Source organism: Coffea arabica, chromosome 2e (assembly GCF_036785885.1).
Source record: "Coffea arabica cultivar ET-39 chromosome 2e, Coffea Arabica ET-39 HiFi, whole genome shotgun sequence".
Classification (NCBI taxonomy): domain Eukaryota; kingdom Viridiplantae; phylum Streptophyta; class Magnoliopsida; order Gentianales; family Rubiaceae; genus Coffea; species Coffea arabica.
Window position 1 is genome coordinate 1,351,847 of NC_092313.1, and position 20,598 is coordinate 1,372,444.

Here is a 20,598-nt window from a genome sequence, read left to right on the forward strand (position 1 = left end):
TGTTGCCAAAAAAATCAAAAACAAAAATGAAAAATGCATTTTTCTATTTTTGATTTGCAACTGTGAATAGTGATTTTTTTTTATGGAGATAGGATTAGTCTCTGATGGAGATTATGGAGTAATAATGGGTTATTCTTTGGGTCATGGTGGCATTGCTTCTAGTGTCCATATAGGTGGCGATGAGCTAGATTAGCTATTGCTAGTGGGTTGAGAAAGTTGTAGGCAAGCTTTTACATTTTTTTAGTGGGGTTATATTTGATCTTGTAGTTTTTAGTGAAAGCCTCTGGGGAGCAAAATGATTCTAAGGCCGCGACTATTGTTAAAATCTAGGGATGGCAACGGGGCGGGGTTGGGGCGGGGGACCCCTCCCCCATCCCCCGCCCCGTTGCCTATTAGTTCCCCCCGTCCCCCGCCCCGTCCCCCGCCTCCTGCTCCCCCCGCCCCGCCCCGCCCCCGCCCCGCTTCCCCCGCGGGTGCCCCCGCGGGGTTAATAAAATTTTATTATATAATTTTATTATAATTAAATTTTAATAAATAATCAAGTACTAAAATATCAACACATCACCAAATTATTATTCATTGTAATTTTGCAATTGAAACTCATAAAAACAATCAAACAGAAGTTATTTGAATACAATCCAATATGATGAAATAAATATAACTAAAATAGTCAAGTTTTCACTTTTAGTACAAATGCAATCACTAATTCATTATTGTGTTTGTGGTTTTTTTTGAGAAAAAAGTGTTATTCTATTAAGTGTAATTAGAAATTTAGTATAAATATATTAGTAAATTTAGTATAACTAATTAATAAATTCTATTAGTAGACATGTAGAATTATTCATATAATTGATAATATCAATTATATTACATAAACTAATATACATTATATAATACATCTAACTAATAATATCATTATCATAAGTTTATAACTAATTAACTTACATGTTATATATAATTATATATATACTTTTTTTTGTTTTGCGGGGGGCGGGGCGGGGGATGGGGCGGGGGTATACTCCCCCGCCCCCCGCCCCGTTTCTAAGCGGGGGGAAAAAATTCCCCCCCGCCCCCGCCCCACCCCCCGCCCCATCCCCCGCCCCGAGAGCCCCCCGCAGGGCGGTTGCCCGCGGGCACCCGCCCCCATTGCCATCCCTATTAAAATCACTTGAAATGGAGACTGAGTTATAAATAATAGTTTGCTCGTTTGACTTGGTATGGTGACAGGTTTGCAGTGGTTTTAGAAAAAGAAAATGTACATGATTAAACTAACTTTTTCTCTTTGTTGTTATGTCAATAAGGGTACATTAGGATTTTGGAATAGAAATGTAGTATATTGGGTCTATATAGTTACCTAAACAATAAAAGTAGAGGAGGTAGATGTAATTTTTAAAACTTAAGGGGAGGTGACTACAATTGTTATAAACCTTAGGGAAGGTTTGTGAAATTATCCCTTCCTCAATTATCTACCTAATTAAGAATGTGAAAACATCTCCATTGCAACGACCATTCAGCTCTCACTTTTTGTAGCTTCTCCAACTTTGCAAACAGACCATGGTCCACTTTTTTAATTTGTAAAAGAAATTTCAAGGTGGACCGCCGATGCTGGCCAGTTGCCACGGCGGCCGATTTCTTATTCTTTTTTGCTTATCTTGTGAACCGGTCCCCATTGTGGAAAAGGGAATGGTGAATTATTTTGGCGAAGAAATAAGAACCGCCGAGTCAAAATGTCTTGACACGACTTGCAGCGAGGGAAGTTGCCTAGTCTATTGCCGGAAAGTGTAGAAGTGAACTCTGCGGGATAAGGGGCAGGACAATCATCAGAAAGATCGTTTCTGCACAATTCATGACTAGGATTTGGTCACAAAAGAATGTATGGTTCATATCACATCTTGTATTTCGATTTTCACAACGTCTGTGGAGCCTACAAAATTTTGTTCTAAAATTACACTTTATACAAACAAAGTTATGCGGTGTGCAAAATGCACAAAACCTGCCCGTGGTCCGAACTTTGAGCTTTTTGTGAAGGGTCTATCTTTTTTGTGGAGGCCAATTGTGAATTTATCAGTCTCGGCCCCATCTTAGGTTAGGGCTATGGTAGTGCTTGGAGGGGGGCCTCCCCAGAATTCGATCCCTGATCCCTTGGATAAGGGGTATTGGGGATGGCTCCTGGTACCACTTGAGCTACAATACACAACACGTGGAGATGAGTTAAATTTGAGGTTTTGTATTAAATGTGAATTTAAATTATCAATTTAAATTAAACATAAAAGTTTATACTGAATTTGATTTTAAAATATCAAAAAAATGAAGAATTTTTATGGAATGTGACTATTAGGAAATTGCCTTCAACTAAAAATAAGTTTTTTCTACTATATGTGACTTAAAAAATCAAATTAAGTTCCAACCATGATAGTTTCACTCAAATACATAATAGTAGTAAATATCTCCGATAGAGAGATATCACAACCAATTTTTAAACGTGGAGATTAGGAAGATGTACGGTGAGGAGTATTATTTAAAATATAATTTGAAATAATTATTTGAGCATTTTTGTAATATAATGTATGTAAAATAAAAAAATAATTAAAAAAATAAAAGATAAATTAAAAAATGTGTTTACGATACAAGTGAAATTTTATTTAAAAAAATTTAATATCCTAACACTACGTATAAATTAAATACAGAGACCGATCCCAATTGAGCATTTTGCAGCGGACAAAATTCTGTGGAAGCAAAATGACAAATTTGTACAACAAGAAAATTAGATGAGATGAATGCTGTCGGAAGTCGAACCCTGTCAGGAGTTGCCCATAACACTCCTATAAAAATCATCTGGGGACGTGGTTGATTTAACACCGCCAGCGTCGATATGCCATTGGCAGAATTAGTGCGCACGTTTAGATTTTGTCGAACGGCAAGGCCCGCGGAGAGAACTTTATACGCACACGAGTATGGGAGTATTGAATTCGTACGTTTACGAGCACAAGACAACATCATGAAGAAATTATTAACAAAAGGATTTATGAAGGATCAACAATTGAAGGCAATACAAGATTGGAGAACGAATTCTTTTTTTGGTTAAAAAAAGATAAACATACTTTAAAAAAAAATGAGCAGAAACTACGAAAAAGGAAAAAAAAACAGAATGATAAACTCTACAAAGTCCTATTTTGTAATTGGCTAAAACATGGACCAGTTCCTTGTAATTGGCCTTCTAATTTGCCGCCGGGTTTTATTTTGTCAATTGCCACCAGCCCACAGATCAGCTCCGAGCGTTTTTTATTTTATTTTATTTTTGGTGCTGTTTTACTCGCCATACATTTTAACCGTACTATCCTAATTTTTTTTTTTTTTTGTCAACCTGCAAGAAATTTGACTCTTAACTTTACAAACCTAAATCCACAGTACACCTCAAAAGCCATGGTAACTAGTGAGGGTACTGAGGAGACTTATAAACCCAACACCCAAATCCCCCCCAATCGATGTGGGATAGAAACCCCACAGGGTGCCCTGCTGCTAAGACCTAAAGAGACCCCAAGCCCCCCGAGAATGAGTTTCTGTCTTTTTTTTGTCAAATTGCAAGAAACTTGACTCTTGACTTTACAAACCTAAACCCACAATACACCTCAAAAGCCATGGTAACTAGTGAGGGTACTGAGGAGACTCGTACTATCCTAATTACTAGTACTACTTTGTCGCAAATAGGTCTTGTGATGTTTCTTGACTGTCATCTTCAAATCATTTTCCATTGCATAACAATTACATGAAGGGACTATGGTTTCATCAAGATGGAAACGAATCGAAACGATAAAGAAGTTAGTGGTCCAAAGTCCACCCAGGCAGTTTTGAGTTTTCTTCAATCGATCGCTCCAACTAATGAGACGTCGATATTATCAAGTTGTCTAAGGTCCTTAAGGAAGCATTTTATTTCTCTTCGTGAACCACGGAGGAGGAGGGGCTTTACGGCTTTACCGTAAATGAGAAAAAAATAACATAGAAGATGGAGAAGCTGCATAGAAAGTGGAAAGCAAAATCCTGGGCTCATTTAATATAGCCCTGTGCATAGGCCATAACTAAAGGTGTATAGAACTGGATAAAAAAAACTTTACCTCTCACCAATTGCTATATTATGTGATTTTTTTTAAAAAAATTCAGATGGATGCATAATGCAACAGTCTGATTTGGTGATAGTTCAATTTTCGCCGTCCTCTCTAGATCTAGTTGGATCTCTCCTTAGATTAGAATAGCGTAGAATACTATAAATAAAGTGATGATTGATAAAAAAAAAAAACTAGACAAGAAAACAATTTTCGGGGAAAAAAAAACTGGATAAGAAAACAGTCAATCATCCGATGATCTATCTAAATCCGACGTTTGGACTTTTTTGCATGCGTGGCGCTTTTATGGCCAGGACTCCGAAGAGAATTACTCTGTACAGGCTACAGCTGGAGTTTCCACTTTTCGTTTTTCAACAAAATTGAAATTTGAAATCAGTAAATGTATGGCTCGTTCTTTCGCGATCGCCACGAAACGCTGATAAAGAAGAGTCCTTGTCTGTGTCGGGTCTGATTGCTCTCGTAGGCTTGCAGCCACAGCCCACAGGTTCTATTTTCTTCCTCCCTTGTCCACAAGTTAAATCGTTAATTATCCCACTTTCTTCTCCAATGGCACGAAATTCAGACGACACATCATTGCTTTGTTGTAGAATGTTGTCAAGTTTCTAATTCATCGATTGACTAATTTGGCAATTCTTTAATTTTCTAGTTCGGCAGTTCTTCAACGGGACCATTGCCAAAGTATGCCCATTGAATTGAAAGTGGGGAAAAGTACGTCACAGACCATCAAATTATTTTAGATCTCACATAATCCACCCAATGAAATTTTGCCCTTGAAAATACGAAGACCGGCACATATATCACATACATACAGGGCTTGAGAAAGGAAAATATTAGTGCCATGTCAAATCCCACATGCCACCTAATACCAAATTGTATGCTGCAGTTATGTGCTATTAGTATGAATAATCCAATATATATAAATAATATATATGTATGTGTATATATCAGTAAATTTATAAGATAATATAGCATTCTATGTCATTATAATTAGTACCAAATTTTTCAAGAAAATGAGGAAAAGCAAGGGCAAATAAATGAAAATTTTGACGTGTAATTGTGGAAGCAAATGAAGTTATGAAATAAATAGAAGTGGTTGATAATACTTACTTCTTTGAATTCATAATATTGCATTTAATTTCTTGAATGTTAAGTTTATTATTTAAAAACAAAAATTAGATAGTATTTATATTACTTTTAAACTCTATATATTTTTAAAATAATTTTACTTAAATTCTTCGTTGTATGTTTAGAAAAATATCCATGAATACCCGTTGAATATCCAAATCCACAAAGATTCGCGTATGAGTTTATCAATAGGAGTTCGAATTTGAATGTGAATCTATTTAAATCTGATGGGTCTAAATTTGACTCAAATAAATCCAATTTAAACTCTATCCATTCATATGCTTACTTCTGTTCATAGGATTGTTTATCTGAGTTTATCAATAGGAGTTCGAATTTGAACGTGAATCTATTTAAATTTGACGAGTCTAAATCTGAATCAAATCAATCAAACATAAACTCTATCCATTCACGTGCTTACTTCAGTCCATAGGTTTGTTTCTAATTATCTCCCTGACTTGTTAGTATTAGTAAACGAACCCGTGCAGCTCCTTTTTCAACTGCCCTTTCAGTTCTAGACTTCTAGTGGATTTCGAATAAAGAACTGTTGGCAGTTACAGTTGGTCGCGTACATTGCAGTGTCGAATATAGTAAAACTGCTGGCAGTTGACATCACTTGTTTGTTTTTTTTTCCCCTCCGGAGAGGGCAGTTGACGACTTGATAGTTGATACCACTTAAGCCTGTTTTCCGCGTCTCCAAGTATTTTAATACTGCCATACCATTTAGCATACCATTAAGAAGCTCCACTTAGTAAATACTGCCCACTGTATATTGCGTAATAACCCGCTAATTTCGTCACTCCAACCGTCACCATGTGCGTATCACCTCACGGTCAACTTCCCACCTAACCTCGGTTGATTATGTTCCGTCCCTAGAGATGAGATCTACAACAGATTATTTGTCCTTTTTTATTTACTTACGTTATCAATATTAATATATTTTTTAATTATTTTTTTATTTTATATACAATTAATCAAAAAATGTTACAATATTTTAAAAAAAATCTAAAATAATCAACTATCAAAAGACCACCGCTCTTTTCCCCATGTATTTGCAGAATCGAAATTTTTATACACTGTCCGTGTAAATTTTTGTTTTTTACACAAGCGGATTTAGATGAACGTCACTTCACTATCATTCAAATTTTAAATTCATTTTTTGCTCATGTATCATATATCTATACATAATTATGTCAAAAAATTTCACATAGATAGTGCATGTAACATTAAGCTTTTAATTTGTATAGCACAATTAATATATGGCTTTCAATCAATTGATATATATATATAATCTATTTTTGCTTCAAAAATTAATATATGGCTTTCAAATTTACAACTTAATAATATTTTATAAAATTTAAATTAATTGTCACTCATCTAACTTTAATAGTATATATATTGTCAATATATAGAAATTAATTTTTATTTTATTATACGCTACAACATTATCACAAAAATGATATTCTCGCATTAACGTGAATTTGTATGAAAGAAAAGCAATTTGGAAAACTTGTATGACGTTGAATTTGTGAACCTTCTTTGCAAAGCGTACGGAATAAAATGGAGAAGGAAAATCTTATTGTAAGCAATATATAAAAGAGATACAAATTAATGATGGGTCGCCTGTTAATTTTTAAAAACTTCTGTTTATCAATTAGTATTTGTGTTTATCATTTTGGCATATCTGTATTTGCACGTGAATCCGATTAAGAAACAGCGGATTTGACAATTTACCACCTGCTTACGCTCGATAGTGAAAATAATTCCTCACAAAAGAAGTAGGTGTTGGGGAGGGGGCGGGGGTTTTCTGGGAACGGGAGATAAACAGCCCAATCAAGTAAACTGTTAGGAATTTTTTTTTATAAAAGTTACTATTCAGTACCACACTAATATTTACCAGCCACCCAGAGCCGCGGAGGCTCGGAACCGAGCCTAACGGCGGCTAACCAGCCTAGGATGCATTATTCTATTTTGCCCTCTCAGACTCAACAAAGTTAAGATTAAATTTAGCGGTTGTCGCGTGCCGCATAGGCCACCGATAACACGTGGCAACGGTCATAGCTGTCACGTCATTCAGAAAAAATTTTTTTTTTTGGAAGGGGGGAAGCTGGGGACATGGCCCCCACTTTGTGAAATCCCAACCTGCTGGACCCCACACAGCAGAAACCACCATTTACTTATATCAGAAACCCTGGTAGAGACTCTCTCTATAAATCCCATGATGCACAGCCCTCGCCTCGCTCACTTGCCTTTATGCTAATAAGATAAGAAGAAGAAGACTGGTAGTAGTATTGCAGCAGTTCTCGTCAGTCCATTCTTCTCTGCTGTGGTCTGTTCTTTTAGTCCCTCGTGTTCGTCTTCTCTTTCTCTGTATTTATTTCCCCCCAACAATCCCCGTAGTAATTTTGCTCTGTTATTGTTGCTCTCGGAAACTTAGGTAGTTTAGTTGTTGCCGTATTCCTTCTCTTAGCTCAATCTCGTCGTAAGCTCCGCTGTGGATAAGGACACCGCAATTCCCACCCCCCTCCCACCTCACCCACTCGCTCAACAACCCCATCTTTTCAGATTTTTAGATTCCAGCGGAAACAAACAAACCAGCCACAACCTCCTAATTATAATTAAAAGTAAGGAAACACAAAAAAGAGAGAGAAAGAAAGCAGAATAGAGTTAGAAATCCTTCAACCTCTCATCTGGACCGTATTCGAGCGGTTTTCTTACTATTTCAATATCAAAAATTTGTTGAAAGTCGATTGAAACCGTTATGGATCTGGTATTTTAGGCTCAACCAACTATCTGCTTTGATATTTGAATTCGGGATATCCGATTTCCTTTTGTTTGAGGGATCAAAAGAGAGAAGGAGGGTCCGATCTCCGTCCGTGTTTATTCATTCTTTCTTTCCTCTTTGCCACGAAACTCGAAAGTTAAATTAAATCCCAAAACGACGATACTACTAGCACAGCTTCTGTGCTATCTGTAGCTGAAGCAGGAAGGTTGTTTTGTTTTCTTTGAAGACTGATTTAATCGATTATTTAAATTTGGCACTGAGAAAATAAACAGAATGTCGGTGGCCTCGGGAACTGTAATTCCGTCGAAAAGCGGCCGCGGGGCCGTTGGATTGCCGTCGGTGACGAAGCCGTTTGCGAACAATCAATTGAATGTAGTACCTCTAAGTCGAGTGGTTGGCATTAGGTCGGCGGCTGGGAGGAGGAGTGGATGTGGTTTGGAAAGAAGTAGTAAACTTTTTGGAGCTAGGTTACCGCGAGCTCTAGGATCGGAAAGGTCGCATCTCTGGCAAACCGATGGGCCGGGTCGACCCCCGAAGCTTAGGGTGTTCCAGCTACGATCCGCATTGTCTCAGATCCCAGAGAAGCCGCTCGGTCTTTATGATCCTTCTTTTGATAAGGATTCCTGTGGAGTCGGCTTTGTTGCTGAACTTTCCGGCGAAAGCAGCCGTAAAACGGTATGGATTTCACCAATTTTTTTTTTTTTAAAAGACAAAAAAGAAACACACACATCCGCGCACGAAATCTCTACAGTCGATGAAGAATCAGTTTGATGTTTATTTATTTGACGCGTTTAGGTGACTGATGCGATAGAGATGTTGATTCGGATGAGCCACAGAGGTGCATGTGGTTGTGAGACTAATACTGGTGATGGTGCTGGCATTCTTGTGGCTCTTCCTCATGATTTTTACAAGGAGGTTTGTTAGCAATTTGCGATTTTCTTTGCTATTTCTTTTTAACCCGTGTTGTAAGCTCTGCTTAGCTGAAAATAGAAACTCTTTTTCTCGTTCAAGCAATCATTTTGAAGCCTGCAATTAAAAGTTCATGGTGGCAAATTTGTTTTTCCTTGATTTTGTTTTTGTTTGTGGTCAAGTATTTATGGTACAATCACAGAGGTTCTTGAATTGTTTTAGTATTTGCTAGTATTATTTGTCATTTTATTTTTAATTGAAGAGAAGTGGATTAGGTGTTGGTAACTTAACTTACTTTTGATGTTAGTTTTGCTTGAAATGTTTAATAAATAGAATTGTTGAATTTTGATTGGTGGTGGATTTATGCTGGGTCTTGATCTAACAGGTCGCAAAAGAAGTGGGCTTTGAACTACCGCCACCTAGGGAATATGCGGTGGGCATGTTGTTCTTGCCTACATCTGAAAGCCGTAGGGAGCAGAGCAAAATTGTATTTACCAAGGTAGTTTCTGAAGGAAGTTAGTTGGATTGTTTTCTTGTTATTTTGGTATGATAAACGAGTTCTTTTGGACTTAATCTAATTCCAAAATGTTTTTTTATCTCTACTTTTAGGTAGCTGAATCACTCGGGCATACTGTTCTTGGATGGAGGACTGTTCCAACAGATAACTCCGGATTGGGCAAGTCTGCTTTGCAGACCGAGCCTGTAGTTGAGCAAGTATTTCTTACACCCACGCCAAGGTCAAAAGCTGATTTTGAACAACAGGTTGTTTCCTACTGTCCTCATTGTTCAGTTGATTTACTTTCTTTGGGTTGATAAAGCATGCATACTTTTGTATCTTCCTAATTTTGTCTTTTGCTCTTTTCCCCGCACAGATGTATATTTTAAGGAGGGTTTCAATGGTAGCTATCCGAGCTGCATTAAACCTCCAACACGGTGGTGTGAGGGACTTCTACATATGTTCTCTTTCCTCCAGGTTTGTCTAGTCCATGATTGGTTATGGTTGTCTAATATTGACATTTGTCTTGCTCAAAAGCCTTACTGCTTCTGGGCTGTTGTGTAGGACGGTTGTCTACAAAGGTCAGTTGAAGCCTGCTCAGTTGAAAGAATACTACTATGCAGATCTTGGCAATGAAAGGTTTACGAGCTACATGGCCCTGGTAAATATTTTTTCCGTTCACTTGTTATTTTGTCTGCTGACTCCATACTTCACAACCAACAGCATTGGATCAACCAGTTAACTGAAGAGATGCAAGGTTGAGGAATGACTTCTGAGGCATTGAAGTATGAATGATCTCTTAAGTTCTTCCACACCCTTGATCAATATATGATTTTGGATGCCAGATTGGATACTTTGGGCGAGTTGGTAAGGAACCTAATTGTGAAGTAAATCATGTTTGCAGAACTTGGTGGCTTCCTCCCCTTGATCAGTTTTAGAGGATGAGTCCTCCATCTTAATGGTGTGAAGAAAATTGTGTTTGGTCAAGGTAGTTTAGGGTTTTCAAGATGTTTTGCTGGCAATGACATCTACTAAATTTCCAAGTGCCCTGAACACAATTTCAATTTGATCTTGTGTAGGAAGACCACTTTTATGAATCATTTGAGAGGTATTATTGCTGATTATGTTGTTCAACTGAAACTTTCATGCAGATACACTCCAGGTTCTCAACAAATACATTTCCCAGTTGGGACCGTGCTCAGCCTATGCGTGTTTTGGGTCACAATGGGGAGATTAATACACTTCGAGGCAATGTGAACTGGTTAGTCAATTATTAACGTATATGAGCCGCTCATTATCTTCTGAATCTTTTTTTTGGCTAAATTCTTATGGAGAGAGCTCCATGTTAAATCCTTTATTGTGGAAATCGAAAATAAGCTTGGCCCTTGGTTGATTTTGCCTTCTTATCTGCTTTACGCTTCTTTGTCAGGCCAATACGTCTGCCATTGAATGATACACCTTTTCAGCTTTGTCAAGATGTAACAAAAAATTTTGTTTCCTTTTTTTCTTTTGACATATCTTGATTATTTTGTAAAACCAAAAAAGTCTAGTTATCAAGTGCTGTAGCAAATTAGATGAGATTCCCTGATATAAAACACATATTTGGCTAAGCTGGTTTTAGTGTCAGTACAACCTAACTGTGTATGTTATGTTGTTGCATAGAGCAGTGAAGTTTTTATTTGTCTCTGCTGTTTGTTAGTCTCTAAATTGGACTCTTAGTGTAGGTATCCACTTCTTGGTATTATAAAAAGGAAAACTTCCATTTGTACTGCAAGTCTGATGTTTGTTTTATTCCGGGCATTTAAATTCATTTTTTGGCATAGTATGGGAGCAATTTGCTGACTATTTAGTTTCCAGAAGATGTTCCATGGCTCATTTGGATTATTGTACCAAACAGATGACCTTTTTTTAACCTTTTTTAAGGGGGGGGGGGGGGAAGAGGGGAGGGGGTTGCCGGTGGATTTTTGCATACTGGATCTAGTTTTGGCCCATTTACTTAGAAGTGACAGTGGATGTACTTTTTCTGTTTTCTCTTTACCAGGATGAAAGCTCGTGAAGGTCTGCTAAAATGCAAGGAGCTGGGTCTTTCCAAGACTGAGATGAAGAAGCTCTTGCCTATAGTAGATGCTAGTTCATCTGATTCAGGTTTTAACTTTTTCCATTCCCAACATTCCTCTATGTGCCTGTACATATTCATGTTATATAGACCTGTAATTTCTTTAGATTGGTAAGCATCATATGTATCTTTCCCATGGAGATTTTGTGCACTTGGGAGTGCTAAATTGTGTACTTAACATGTCCATCCTAATTTTCCCATTTGGATTCTTATGTAACCGGTAGTCATTTCTCATGTTTCAGGAGCTTTTGATGGTGTACTTGAGCTTTTAGTTCGAGCCGGTAGAAGTCTTCCTGAGGCTATAATGATGATGATTCCTGAGGCCTGGCAGAATGACAAGAATATGGATCCTCAGCGAAAGGCCTTGTATGAGTATTTCTCAGCCCTTATGGAACCATGGGATGGGCCTGCACTCATATCGTGTACGTGTTAAGAAGGATCCGAATTTTGGACTTGATGTAGTTAAATAGGATTATATTCTTTGCCCTTACATCAAGTTTCTTGCAGTTACTGATGGTCGCTACCTTGGAGCAACACTGGATCGGAATGGGTTGCGTCCTGGTCGCTTTTATCTCACTCACAGTGGCCGGGTGATTATGGCTAGTGAAGTTGGAGTGGTAGATATCCCACCTGAAGATGTATCTAGGAAAGGAAGACTTAATCCAGGCATGATGCTTCTGGTAGATTTTGAGAAGCATGTTGTTGTAGATGATGAGGCATTGAAGCAGCAGTATTCGCTTGCAAGGCCTTATGGGGAGTGGCTGAAGAGGCAAAAGATAGAACTAAAAGACATAGTAGAATCTGTTCATGAATCTCAAAGGGTCTCTCCAGCTATAGCAGGAGTTGTGCCTGTGAGAATCCTTTGCTGTTGCTGACATTATTTTCAAGAATTTCATTACCAACTTCTTGTTTTATGATTCTGGTTTATGTTTTGCAACTTTTAGGCATCAAAAGATGATGATAGCATGGAAAACATGGGCATTCATGGGTTATTGGCACCTTTGAAGGCTTTTGGGTATGCATCTATCTTTGTCATGCAGATGCTTGGACTAGGCTAGGCCTTTCCATTTCTGTGGGCTTTGGATTTAATTTCATGTTTTGTTTGCAGTTATACCGTTGAAGCTCTGGAGATGCTACTACTTCCAATGGCAAAAGATGGTATTGAGGCGCTTGGTTCAATGGGAAATGATGCTCCCTTGGCGGTGATGTCTAATCGAGAGAAACTCACCTTTGAATACTTCAAGCAGATGTTTGCTCAAGTTACAAACCCGCCTATTGATCCCATCAGGGAGAAGATTGTTACTTCCATGGAATGCATGATAGGTCCAGAAGGTGATCTGACAGAAACCACAGAAGAACAATGTCACCGCCTCTCGCTGAAAGGGCCTTTGTTGTCCATTGAAGAAATGGAAGCAATCAAGAAGATGGACTACAGAGGCTGGCGCAGCAAGGTCATAGATATCACCTATTCTGTTGGCCATGGTAGGAAGGGCTTGGAGGAGACCCTAGACCGGATATGCTCAGAAGCACATGATGCAATTAAAGAGGGTTATACAGCACTTGTACTTTCCGACAGAGGTACCACCAGTTTCTACTCCTTCCTCCATCTCACTTCATATTGTTATTTGGTGGTAAAAATCCACTAATTTTTCATTCTGTGATCTTTGTAGCCTTCTCACCAAAGCGTGTTGCTGTAAGCTCTTTATTGGCTGTCGGAGCTGTTCATCATCATCTGGTGAAAAGGCTTGAGAGAACACGAGTTGCACTGATTGTTGAATCCGCTGAGCCTCGTGAAGTGCATCACTTCTGTACTCTGGTGGGATTTGGTGCAGATGCAACCTGCCCTTATTTAGCTATAGAGGCAATTTGGAGACTACAGGTAGATGGGAAGATTCCACCCAAGCCAACTGGTCAGTTCCATTCCAAGGACGAGCTCGTTAAAAAATACTTCAATGCAAGTAACTATGGCATGATGAAGGTTCTTGCTAAAATGGGAATATCAACTTTGGCATCTTACAAGGGTGCCCAAATATTTGAGGCAGTTGGCCTTTCATCTGAAGTCATGGAGAGGTGCTTTACTGGGACTCCAAGCAGGGTTGAAGGTGCAACTTTTGAAGCACTTGCAAATGATGCTCTTGAGTTGCATGAGCTGGCATTTCCATCAAGGGTCTTACCTGCTGGCAGCGCTGAGGCTGTAGCCCTCCCTAATCCTGGTGATTATCACTGGAGGAAAGGTGGTGAAATTCACCTGAATGATCCTCTTGCTATAGCAAAGCTTCAGGAAGCTGCCAGATCTAATAGTGTGGCTGCTTACAAGGAATATTCGAGACGGATACAAGAATTGAACAAGAGCTGCAATTTGAGGGGGCTTTTGAAATTTAAAGACGAAGTGATGGGGGTTCCTTTGGAAGAAGTTGAACCAGCCAGTGAGATTGTAAAACGATTTTGTACCGGAGCAATGAGTTATGGATCAATATCACTGGAAGCACACTCAACCCTTGCTATTGCTATGAACAAAATTGGGGGAAAGTCAAACACAGGTACGTAGCTGATGCTTCTCTGAACATTGCAACTCTCTCTCTCTCTCTCTCTCCATCTCTGTGAAGGCACTGAAGTTGGTGTGATCTAAATGAAAGTTTAACGAGGGATGAGTGTCTTTTTACAAAAACATTTTAATGCATACATAACTTTCCTTTTTTTGGGGGGGACAGGTGAGGGGGGTGAGCAACCATCTCGCATGGATCCTCTGCCAGATGGTTCAATGAATCCAAAGAGGAGTGCAATTAAGCAGGTTGCAAGTGGAAGATTTGGTGTTTCAAGTTATTACCTCACAAATGCTGATGAGTTGCAAATAAAAATGGCTCAGGTACAGCTCCATCCATTTCAAGAAATGTCATGCGATGCTGTCCAACTGTTCATGTTCTTTTATACCTTTTGTTCCCTGTGCCCCCACAGTGCATAGGCTCTTGTTCTTTATGAATTTATGTTCATAGGCAGATGATGCCCTATCTTCAAAGCACCTGTTGGTGTTTTTGCATCTTTTAATTGATATCTGCATTTGGATGTGGTGAGAGTAAAAGTGATCTAAAACATGCTTAATTCTGAAAAGACAGGTTTATAATCAATGTTTGGTTTCCTTGATTGCAGGGAGCAAAGCCGGGAGAAGGTGGCGAACTTCCTGGTCACAAGGTTATTGGTGACATTGCCGTGACTAGAAACTCTACTGCTGGAGTGGGGCTGATAAGCCCTCCACCCCATCATGACATATATTCAATTGAAGATCTTGCTCAACTAATTCATGACTTGAAGGTATATCCCCAAGTTTCATGGTAATTTTGCTCGTGTGATTAGTTAATTTAGTTCTGGAGCATAGACTCTACTTGAAGGTAATAAGTATACCCGTTTCATTAGACGTGATTTTGCCTGATGTTTTTCTACAATTTGCAGAATGCAAATCCTGGTGCACGTATAAGTGTGAAGTTAGTTTCTGAAGCTGGTGTTGGGGTAATTGCTAGTGGTGTCGTAAAGGGTCACGCTGATCATGTCTTGATCTCGGGTCATGATGGAGGTACTGGGGCCTCAAGGTGGACTGGCATCAAGAGTGCAGGGCTCCCATGGGAACTTGGTCTGGCGGAGACCCACCAAACCTTAGTTGCGAATGACCTTCGTGGCCGAACTGTTCTTCAGACTGATGGCCAGCTGAAAACTGGAAGAGATGTTGCAATTGCTGCACTTCTTGGTGCCGAGGAGTTTGGTTTTAGCACTGCTCCCCTCATCACTCTTGGCTGCATTATGATGCGGAAGTGCCACAAAAACACTTGTCCAGTGGGGATCGCCACCCAAGATCCAGTTCTTCGAGAAAAGTTTGCTGGGGAACCAGAACATGTCATAAACTTTTTCTTTATGCTAGCAGAGGAAGTCAGGGAAATCATGTCTCAGCTCGGATTTCGAACGCTTAATGAAATGGTTGGTCGCTCAGATATGCTTGAACTCAATGAAGACTTGGTCAAGAACAATGAAAAGCTCAAGAACATTGATCTCTCTTTATTGCTTAGACCTGCTGCTGACATCCGGCCAGATGCTGCACAGTACTGCATACAGAAACAGGATCATAGTTTGGACATGGCTATGGATAACAAATTAATAGATCTGTCCAAAGCGGGAATTGAAAAATGTGTTCCGGTATATGTCGAAACTGGAATTTGCAACACAAATCGGGCTGTTGGAACCATGCTTAGCCATGAAGTAACAAAGCGCCACAGCATGGTGGGACTTCCAGCTGATACAATTCACATCAAATTCAATGGTAGTGCTGGCCAGAGTTTTGGTGCTTTTGTTTGCCCTGGCATCACATTGGAGCTGGAAGGTGACAGCAATGATTATGTGGGTAAGGGACTATCTGGTGGCAAGATCATTGTGTATCCTCCTAGAGAAAGCAGGTTTGATGCAAAGGAAAATATTGTTATTGGAAATGTGGCTTTATACGGGGCTACTGGTGGTGAAGCTTACTTTAATGGGATGGCTGCGGAAAGGTTTTGTGTGCGAAACTCAGGTGCCAAAGCAGTTGTGGAAGGTGTTGGTGATCATGGATGTGAATATATGACTGGTGGAACTGTTGTTGTGCTGGGGAAAACTGGAAGAAACTTTGCTGCTGGCATGAGTGGAGGAATTGCTTTTGTGCTTGATATGGATTCTAAGTTCCAATCTCATTGCAACTCTGAGTTGGTGGATCTTGATAAAGTAGAAAACGAAGATGATATTCTGACTCTGAAAATGATGATACAACAACATCAGCGCCACACCAACAGCAAGCTAGCGAAGGAGGTTCTTTCAAATTTCGATGATCTTTTGCCTAAATTTATCAAGGTCTTCCCTAGAGACTATAAACGGGTTCTTGCAAGCATGAAAGAAAAGGAGACTGCCAACATTGCTGCTGAAAGAACTGCAAGAGAAATTGAGGAGCAAGAAGAGGCAGAGTTGATGGGGAAAGATGCTTTTGAAGAGCTTAAAAAGTTTTCAGCTGGATCCTTGAACAAAAAAGCCAATCAGGTAAACTTTTCTGGGTAAATTACTTTTTGGGAATGATATTTGACCACCCCAATAAAGTTCTTGTGTAGTCTGATTTTTTAAGAAAAACGACAAGCATGTATAGAAGGCAAAGTACATAGTAAGGTTCTACAAGAAGCTTTTTGTAGAGGGAAAATATCATTTCCCACAGCTTAAGCAGCGTGTTATATGTTTGTAATTTTTCTGGAGATTTCTATGGTTAGTATTTCAGTAATTCCATCATCTGAAGAATTTAAGTAAAAGAAACTTATTCTACATATAGCTTTTACTCAATCAACACCAACAATTCACAAAAAATATCTTTAACAGTGGAAACTTTTAATTACACGCCTACCGTAATCTAGTAAATTGAACTTGATAAAACCTGTGTTTAATTACCTAAGCAGGTGAAGATTGCATTTAGTTATTGGTCATCTGAGTTGAACTTGAGTTGCTCCTTTTTTTAAATTATTCTTTTCTCTTTCTGGTTTTAATAGAAGTCTATAAAGCAACATTATCTTGAAATTTCTCATGAGTTCTCATCATTAACAGGTAGAAAGGGTCATTTCAGTTAAGAGGCCTACATGTGTGGCTGATGCTGAGAAGAATGGAGGTTTTGTTCGATACGAGAGAGAGGGTATTTCATATAGGGATCCCAACAAGCGGATCTACGATTGGAAAGAAGTTATGGAAGAACTGAAACCTGGTCCACTTCTTACAACACAGTCTGCTCGCTGTATGGACTGTGGCACTCCTTTTTGTCATCAGGTAACACTTCCCTTTACAGAACCTGGTACTGATATTTACTTTTTGTTTTTCCTATGCTGATTCATTCACTTATCAATCTTTTTAATCATGTATGTCTTTGAAAATAATATAGGAGAACTCTGGATGTCCCCTTGGGAATAAGATACCTGAATTCAATGAGTTAGTATACCAGAATAGATGGCGGGAAGCATTAGATAGGCTTCTTGAGACCAACAATTTTCCGGAGTTTACTGGCCGAGTCTGCCCTGCGCCTTGTGAAGGGTCTTGTGTGCTTGGTATTATCGAGAATCCAGTCTCCATCAAAAGCATTGAGTGCACTATCATTGACAAAGCCTTTGAGGAGGGATGGATGGTACCAAGGCCTCCACAAATGAGAACTGGGTATGCTCTTAAACTCTTTTATCTTCTGGGAAATTTGGCTTCTTCCACTAGTAGAGAAGTGCTTTTCGGTGTAGTTCAATTTTGCCGCGTGATAATAATTATTCTTGCTCTTACAGGAAGAGAGTTGCTGTTGTTGGAAGTGGACCTGCTGGCTTAGCTGCTGCTGATCAGTTAAATAGGATGGGTCATGCTGTTACTGTGTTTGAGCGTGCTGATCGAATTGGTGGTCTTATGATGTATGGGGTGCCCAACATGAAGGCTGATAAAGTTGATGTTGTCCAGAGAAGGGTTGATCTTATGGAAAAGGAAGGTATCAACTTTGTGGTTAATGCCAATGTAGGCAAAGATCCCTCATTCTCCCTAGACCGACTTCGTGAGGAACATGATGCAATTGTTTTGGCTGTTGGAGCCACAAAGCCCAGGTGAGTAGATGTAAATGGTAGATGAAATTCACTGGATCCCTTAACTATGTTTAATGGTAAAAACTTGTTATTGATAATGCAGGGACCTTCCTGTTCCTGGACGTGAGCTTTCTGGAGTGCATTTTGCCATGGAATTTCTTCATGCTAATACGAAGAGTTTGCTTGACAGCAATCTTGAGGATGGCAATTTCATTTCAGCTAAGGGCAAGAAGGTAGTGGTTATTGGTGGAGGTGATACTGGTACTGACTGCATAGGTACCTCTATTCGACATGGTTGCAGTGGTCTTATAAATCTAGAACTTCTTCCTCAGCCTCCACAATCTAGGGCCCCAAACAACCCTTGGCCACAGGTTTGACCAATTTTTGCCTTCATTTTATTGTTGATCTCATAATTATCTAGCTGGTTTCTTGCAATTGTGTGCATATCTTACTCTCTATCAGCTTAAGAAATTTATAGTTTCCTGAGATATGTGCTTTATTTGGTTCCATTATTTGTTGTAATTATTTCTTTTGTTTGTTAATGTTTTTCTTCTCTCTCTGTTCCTGGTTGACAGTGGCCTCGGGTATTTCGCATAGACTATGGACACCAGGAAGCTGCTGCCAAGTTTGGCAAAGATCCAAGGTCCTACGAGGTATTAACCAAGCGGTTTGTGGGAGATGAGAATGGAGTGGTTAAAGGACTAGAGATTGTACGAGTCCAGTGGGAGAAGGATCCTAGTGGGAAGTTCCAATTTAAGGAAGTGGAAGGCTCAGAGGAGATGATTGAGGCTGATCTAGTTTTGTTAGCAATGGGCTTCCTTGGTCCTGAATCGGTTAGTACTGTGGAATTCTGATTTGTAAAACATGTTTTTATGTTATTGGCATTGCAATGGGGTGGTAAAACTAGTTTTGATGTCTTTGACTTGCCCAACTGATTTCTTTTGTTCTCCTCGCTAGACCATAGCGGACAAACTTGGATTGGAGAAAGACAATAGATCGAACTTGAAAGCAGACTATGGGCGCTTCTCAACGAGTGTGGAAGGTGTATTTGCAGCTGGGGACTGTCGGCGTGGCCAGTCTCTGGTTGTATGGGCCATCTCCGAAGGCAGGCAAGCAGCTGCACAGGTGGACAAGTATCTCATGGAAGACACAACAGGCCTTCCTATTGATGGCAGAAGGCAAGAGGATTTTGTCAAGAGAGAACAAGATAGCAACAGACAGACGGTAAGGACATAGACTTAGAAGCCGCAATTACTACTAGCGTCTGAACGCAGGCGTGTACTGTAATTACTGTATGTGCAAGACACCATTTTTATTTGGTCGTCTGCTCGTGGTGCGCGGAGGATCATCAAGGAAATAAGCTGCAAAGAGGCTTGTCATCATGTGTCAGATACCAAAAGTCCGAGTGGAAGCATGACAATTTTTGGTGGGGTTGGTGTTAGCTTTTGTGTTAATGATGCCAATGTAAGCTTCTTTCTCTGTTCTTCATATTCTGTTTGTGTTAATTAAGTTTTCAACTCTGTATTTGGCCGAAGGGTGGCCGTGGCTCACTATGTGTGCTAGTATCAGCAAAAATAATGTACAGTTTAAACGATTTATTTGCGACCCAAATAAATGCATGGGGAGTCCTAGTGATTGTTTACTCTTCTACTTACATAAAACTCGCTCGGCCTGTACGGCCAACGGGTGAACCCACCATCATAGGATCGAGTTAGGTTACTTAATTAAATCGTTTCAATAGCAAATCTATTGACCACCCAGCAGACGGACGAATCGGTGAATTGAAAAAAAAAATAAAATTGCTGGTTAAACCGTAAACGTAAAAATTTTATTATTTTTATAATTTAAGATATATTATTATATTATGTAATGAAGCTAATATCAACGTGATGTTGGAGTTTGACTCTTGATCCAATGACTCGATCAGCTCTTCAGGTCAATATTTGGGTTGAATTTAATAATTATGTTTTTTTTTTAGATAAATTAGAGCGGATTGTGGTTGTGGTTATAGTTGCGGTTCTCACTCTCGAGTAAAGGTGTCAAAATGAGTGATTGGAGTGGATTTGAAAAGATAGATGGGTCCATTCATTTATATTCATCCGATAGATGGGTATTGATACATTAAATTATTCATTTATAACTTAATTAAAATTTTACTTTAAGTGATCCGGATCATATCACATATTCTAAAATTTAAATTTAAATGTATAATTATTTGTAAATGGGAATAAATGGATGAATCGAGTCAATCCATTATCCATCAATTAAATGAATTTAATTAGGTATCCATTTAGATTCATTCAAAATTTATTGCACCTAAATTCACTTATTAACGAGTGAGTCAATAATATAATTAGATTGTTGTTGATACTTTTACTCTAGAGACCTTCAATATGAATATTCTTAAACAATAGAGCATAGGAATAGGAAGGACAACGAATGGTCCTCTTCAG

General features: G+C 39.1%; 1 protein-coding gene across 2 annotated transcripts; it reads left to right on the forward strand.

Annotated features, from left to right (window-relative positions):
* The first annotated feature begins 7,452 nt into the window (after positions 1-7,452).
* Positions 7,453-19,787, forward strand: LOC113729945 (glutamate synthase [NADH], amyloplastic-like). Of its 2 annotated transcripts, XM_072078022.1 has the most exons (22): positions 7,453-8,703; positions 8,824-8,943; positions 9,323-9,436; positions 9,547-9,699; positions 9,810-9,910; positions 9,998-10,094; positions 10,585-10,694; positions 11,475-11,578; positions 11,792-11,971; positions 12,057-12,400; positions 12,494-12,564; positions 12,658-13,127; positions 13,220-14,089; positions 14,261-14,415; positions 14,697-14,858; positions 14,997-16,598; positions 17,148-17,363; positions 17,476-17,744; positions 17,861-18,166; positions 18,249-18,516; positions 18,721-18,978; positions 19,103-19,787. In XM_072078022.1, the coding sequence occupies exons 1-22, from the start codon at positions 8,302-8,304 to the stop codon at positions 19,379-19,381; spliced, it is 6,651 nt and encodes a 2,216-aa protein (XP_071934123.1). In that variant the 5' UTR covers positions 7,453-8,301; the 3' UTR covers positions 19,382-19,787. The 2 variants fall into 2 exon arrangements, with proteins under 2 accessions (XP_071934123.1, XP_071934124.1); XM_072078023.1 differs by lacking the exons at positions 7,453-8,703; positions 8,824-8,943; positions 9,323-9,436; positions 9,547-9,699; positions 9,810-9,910 and adding an exon at positions 10,157-10,300 and having other exon boundaries at positions 9,998-10,072.
* The last annotated feature ends 811 nt before the right edge of the window (positions 19,788-20,598 follow it).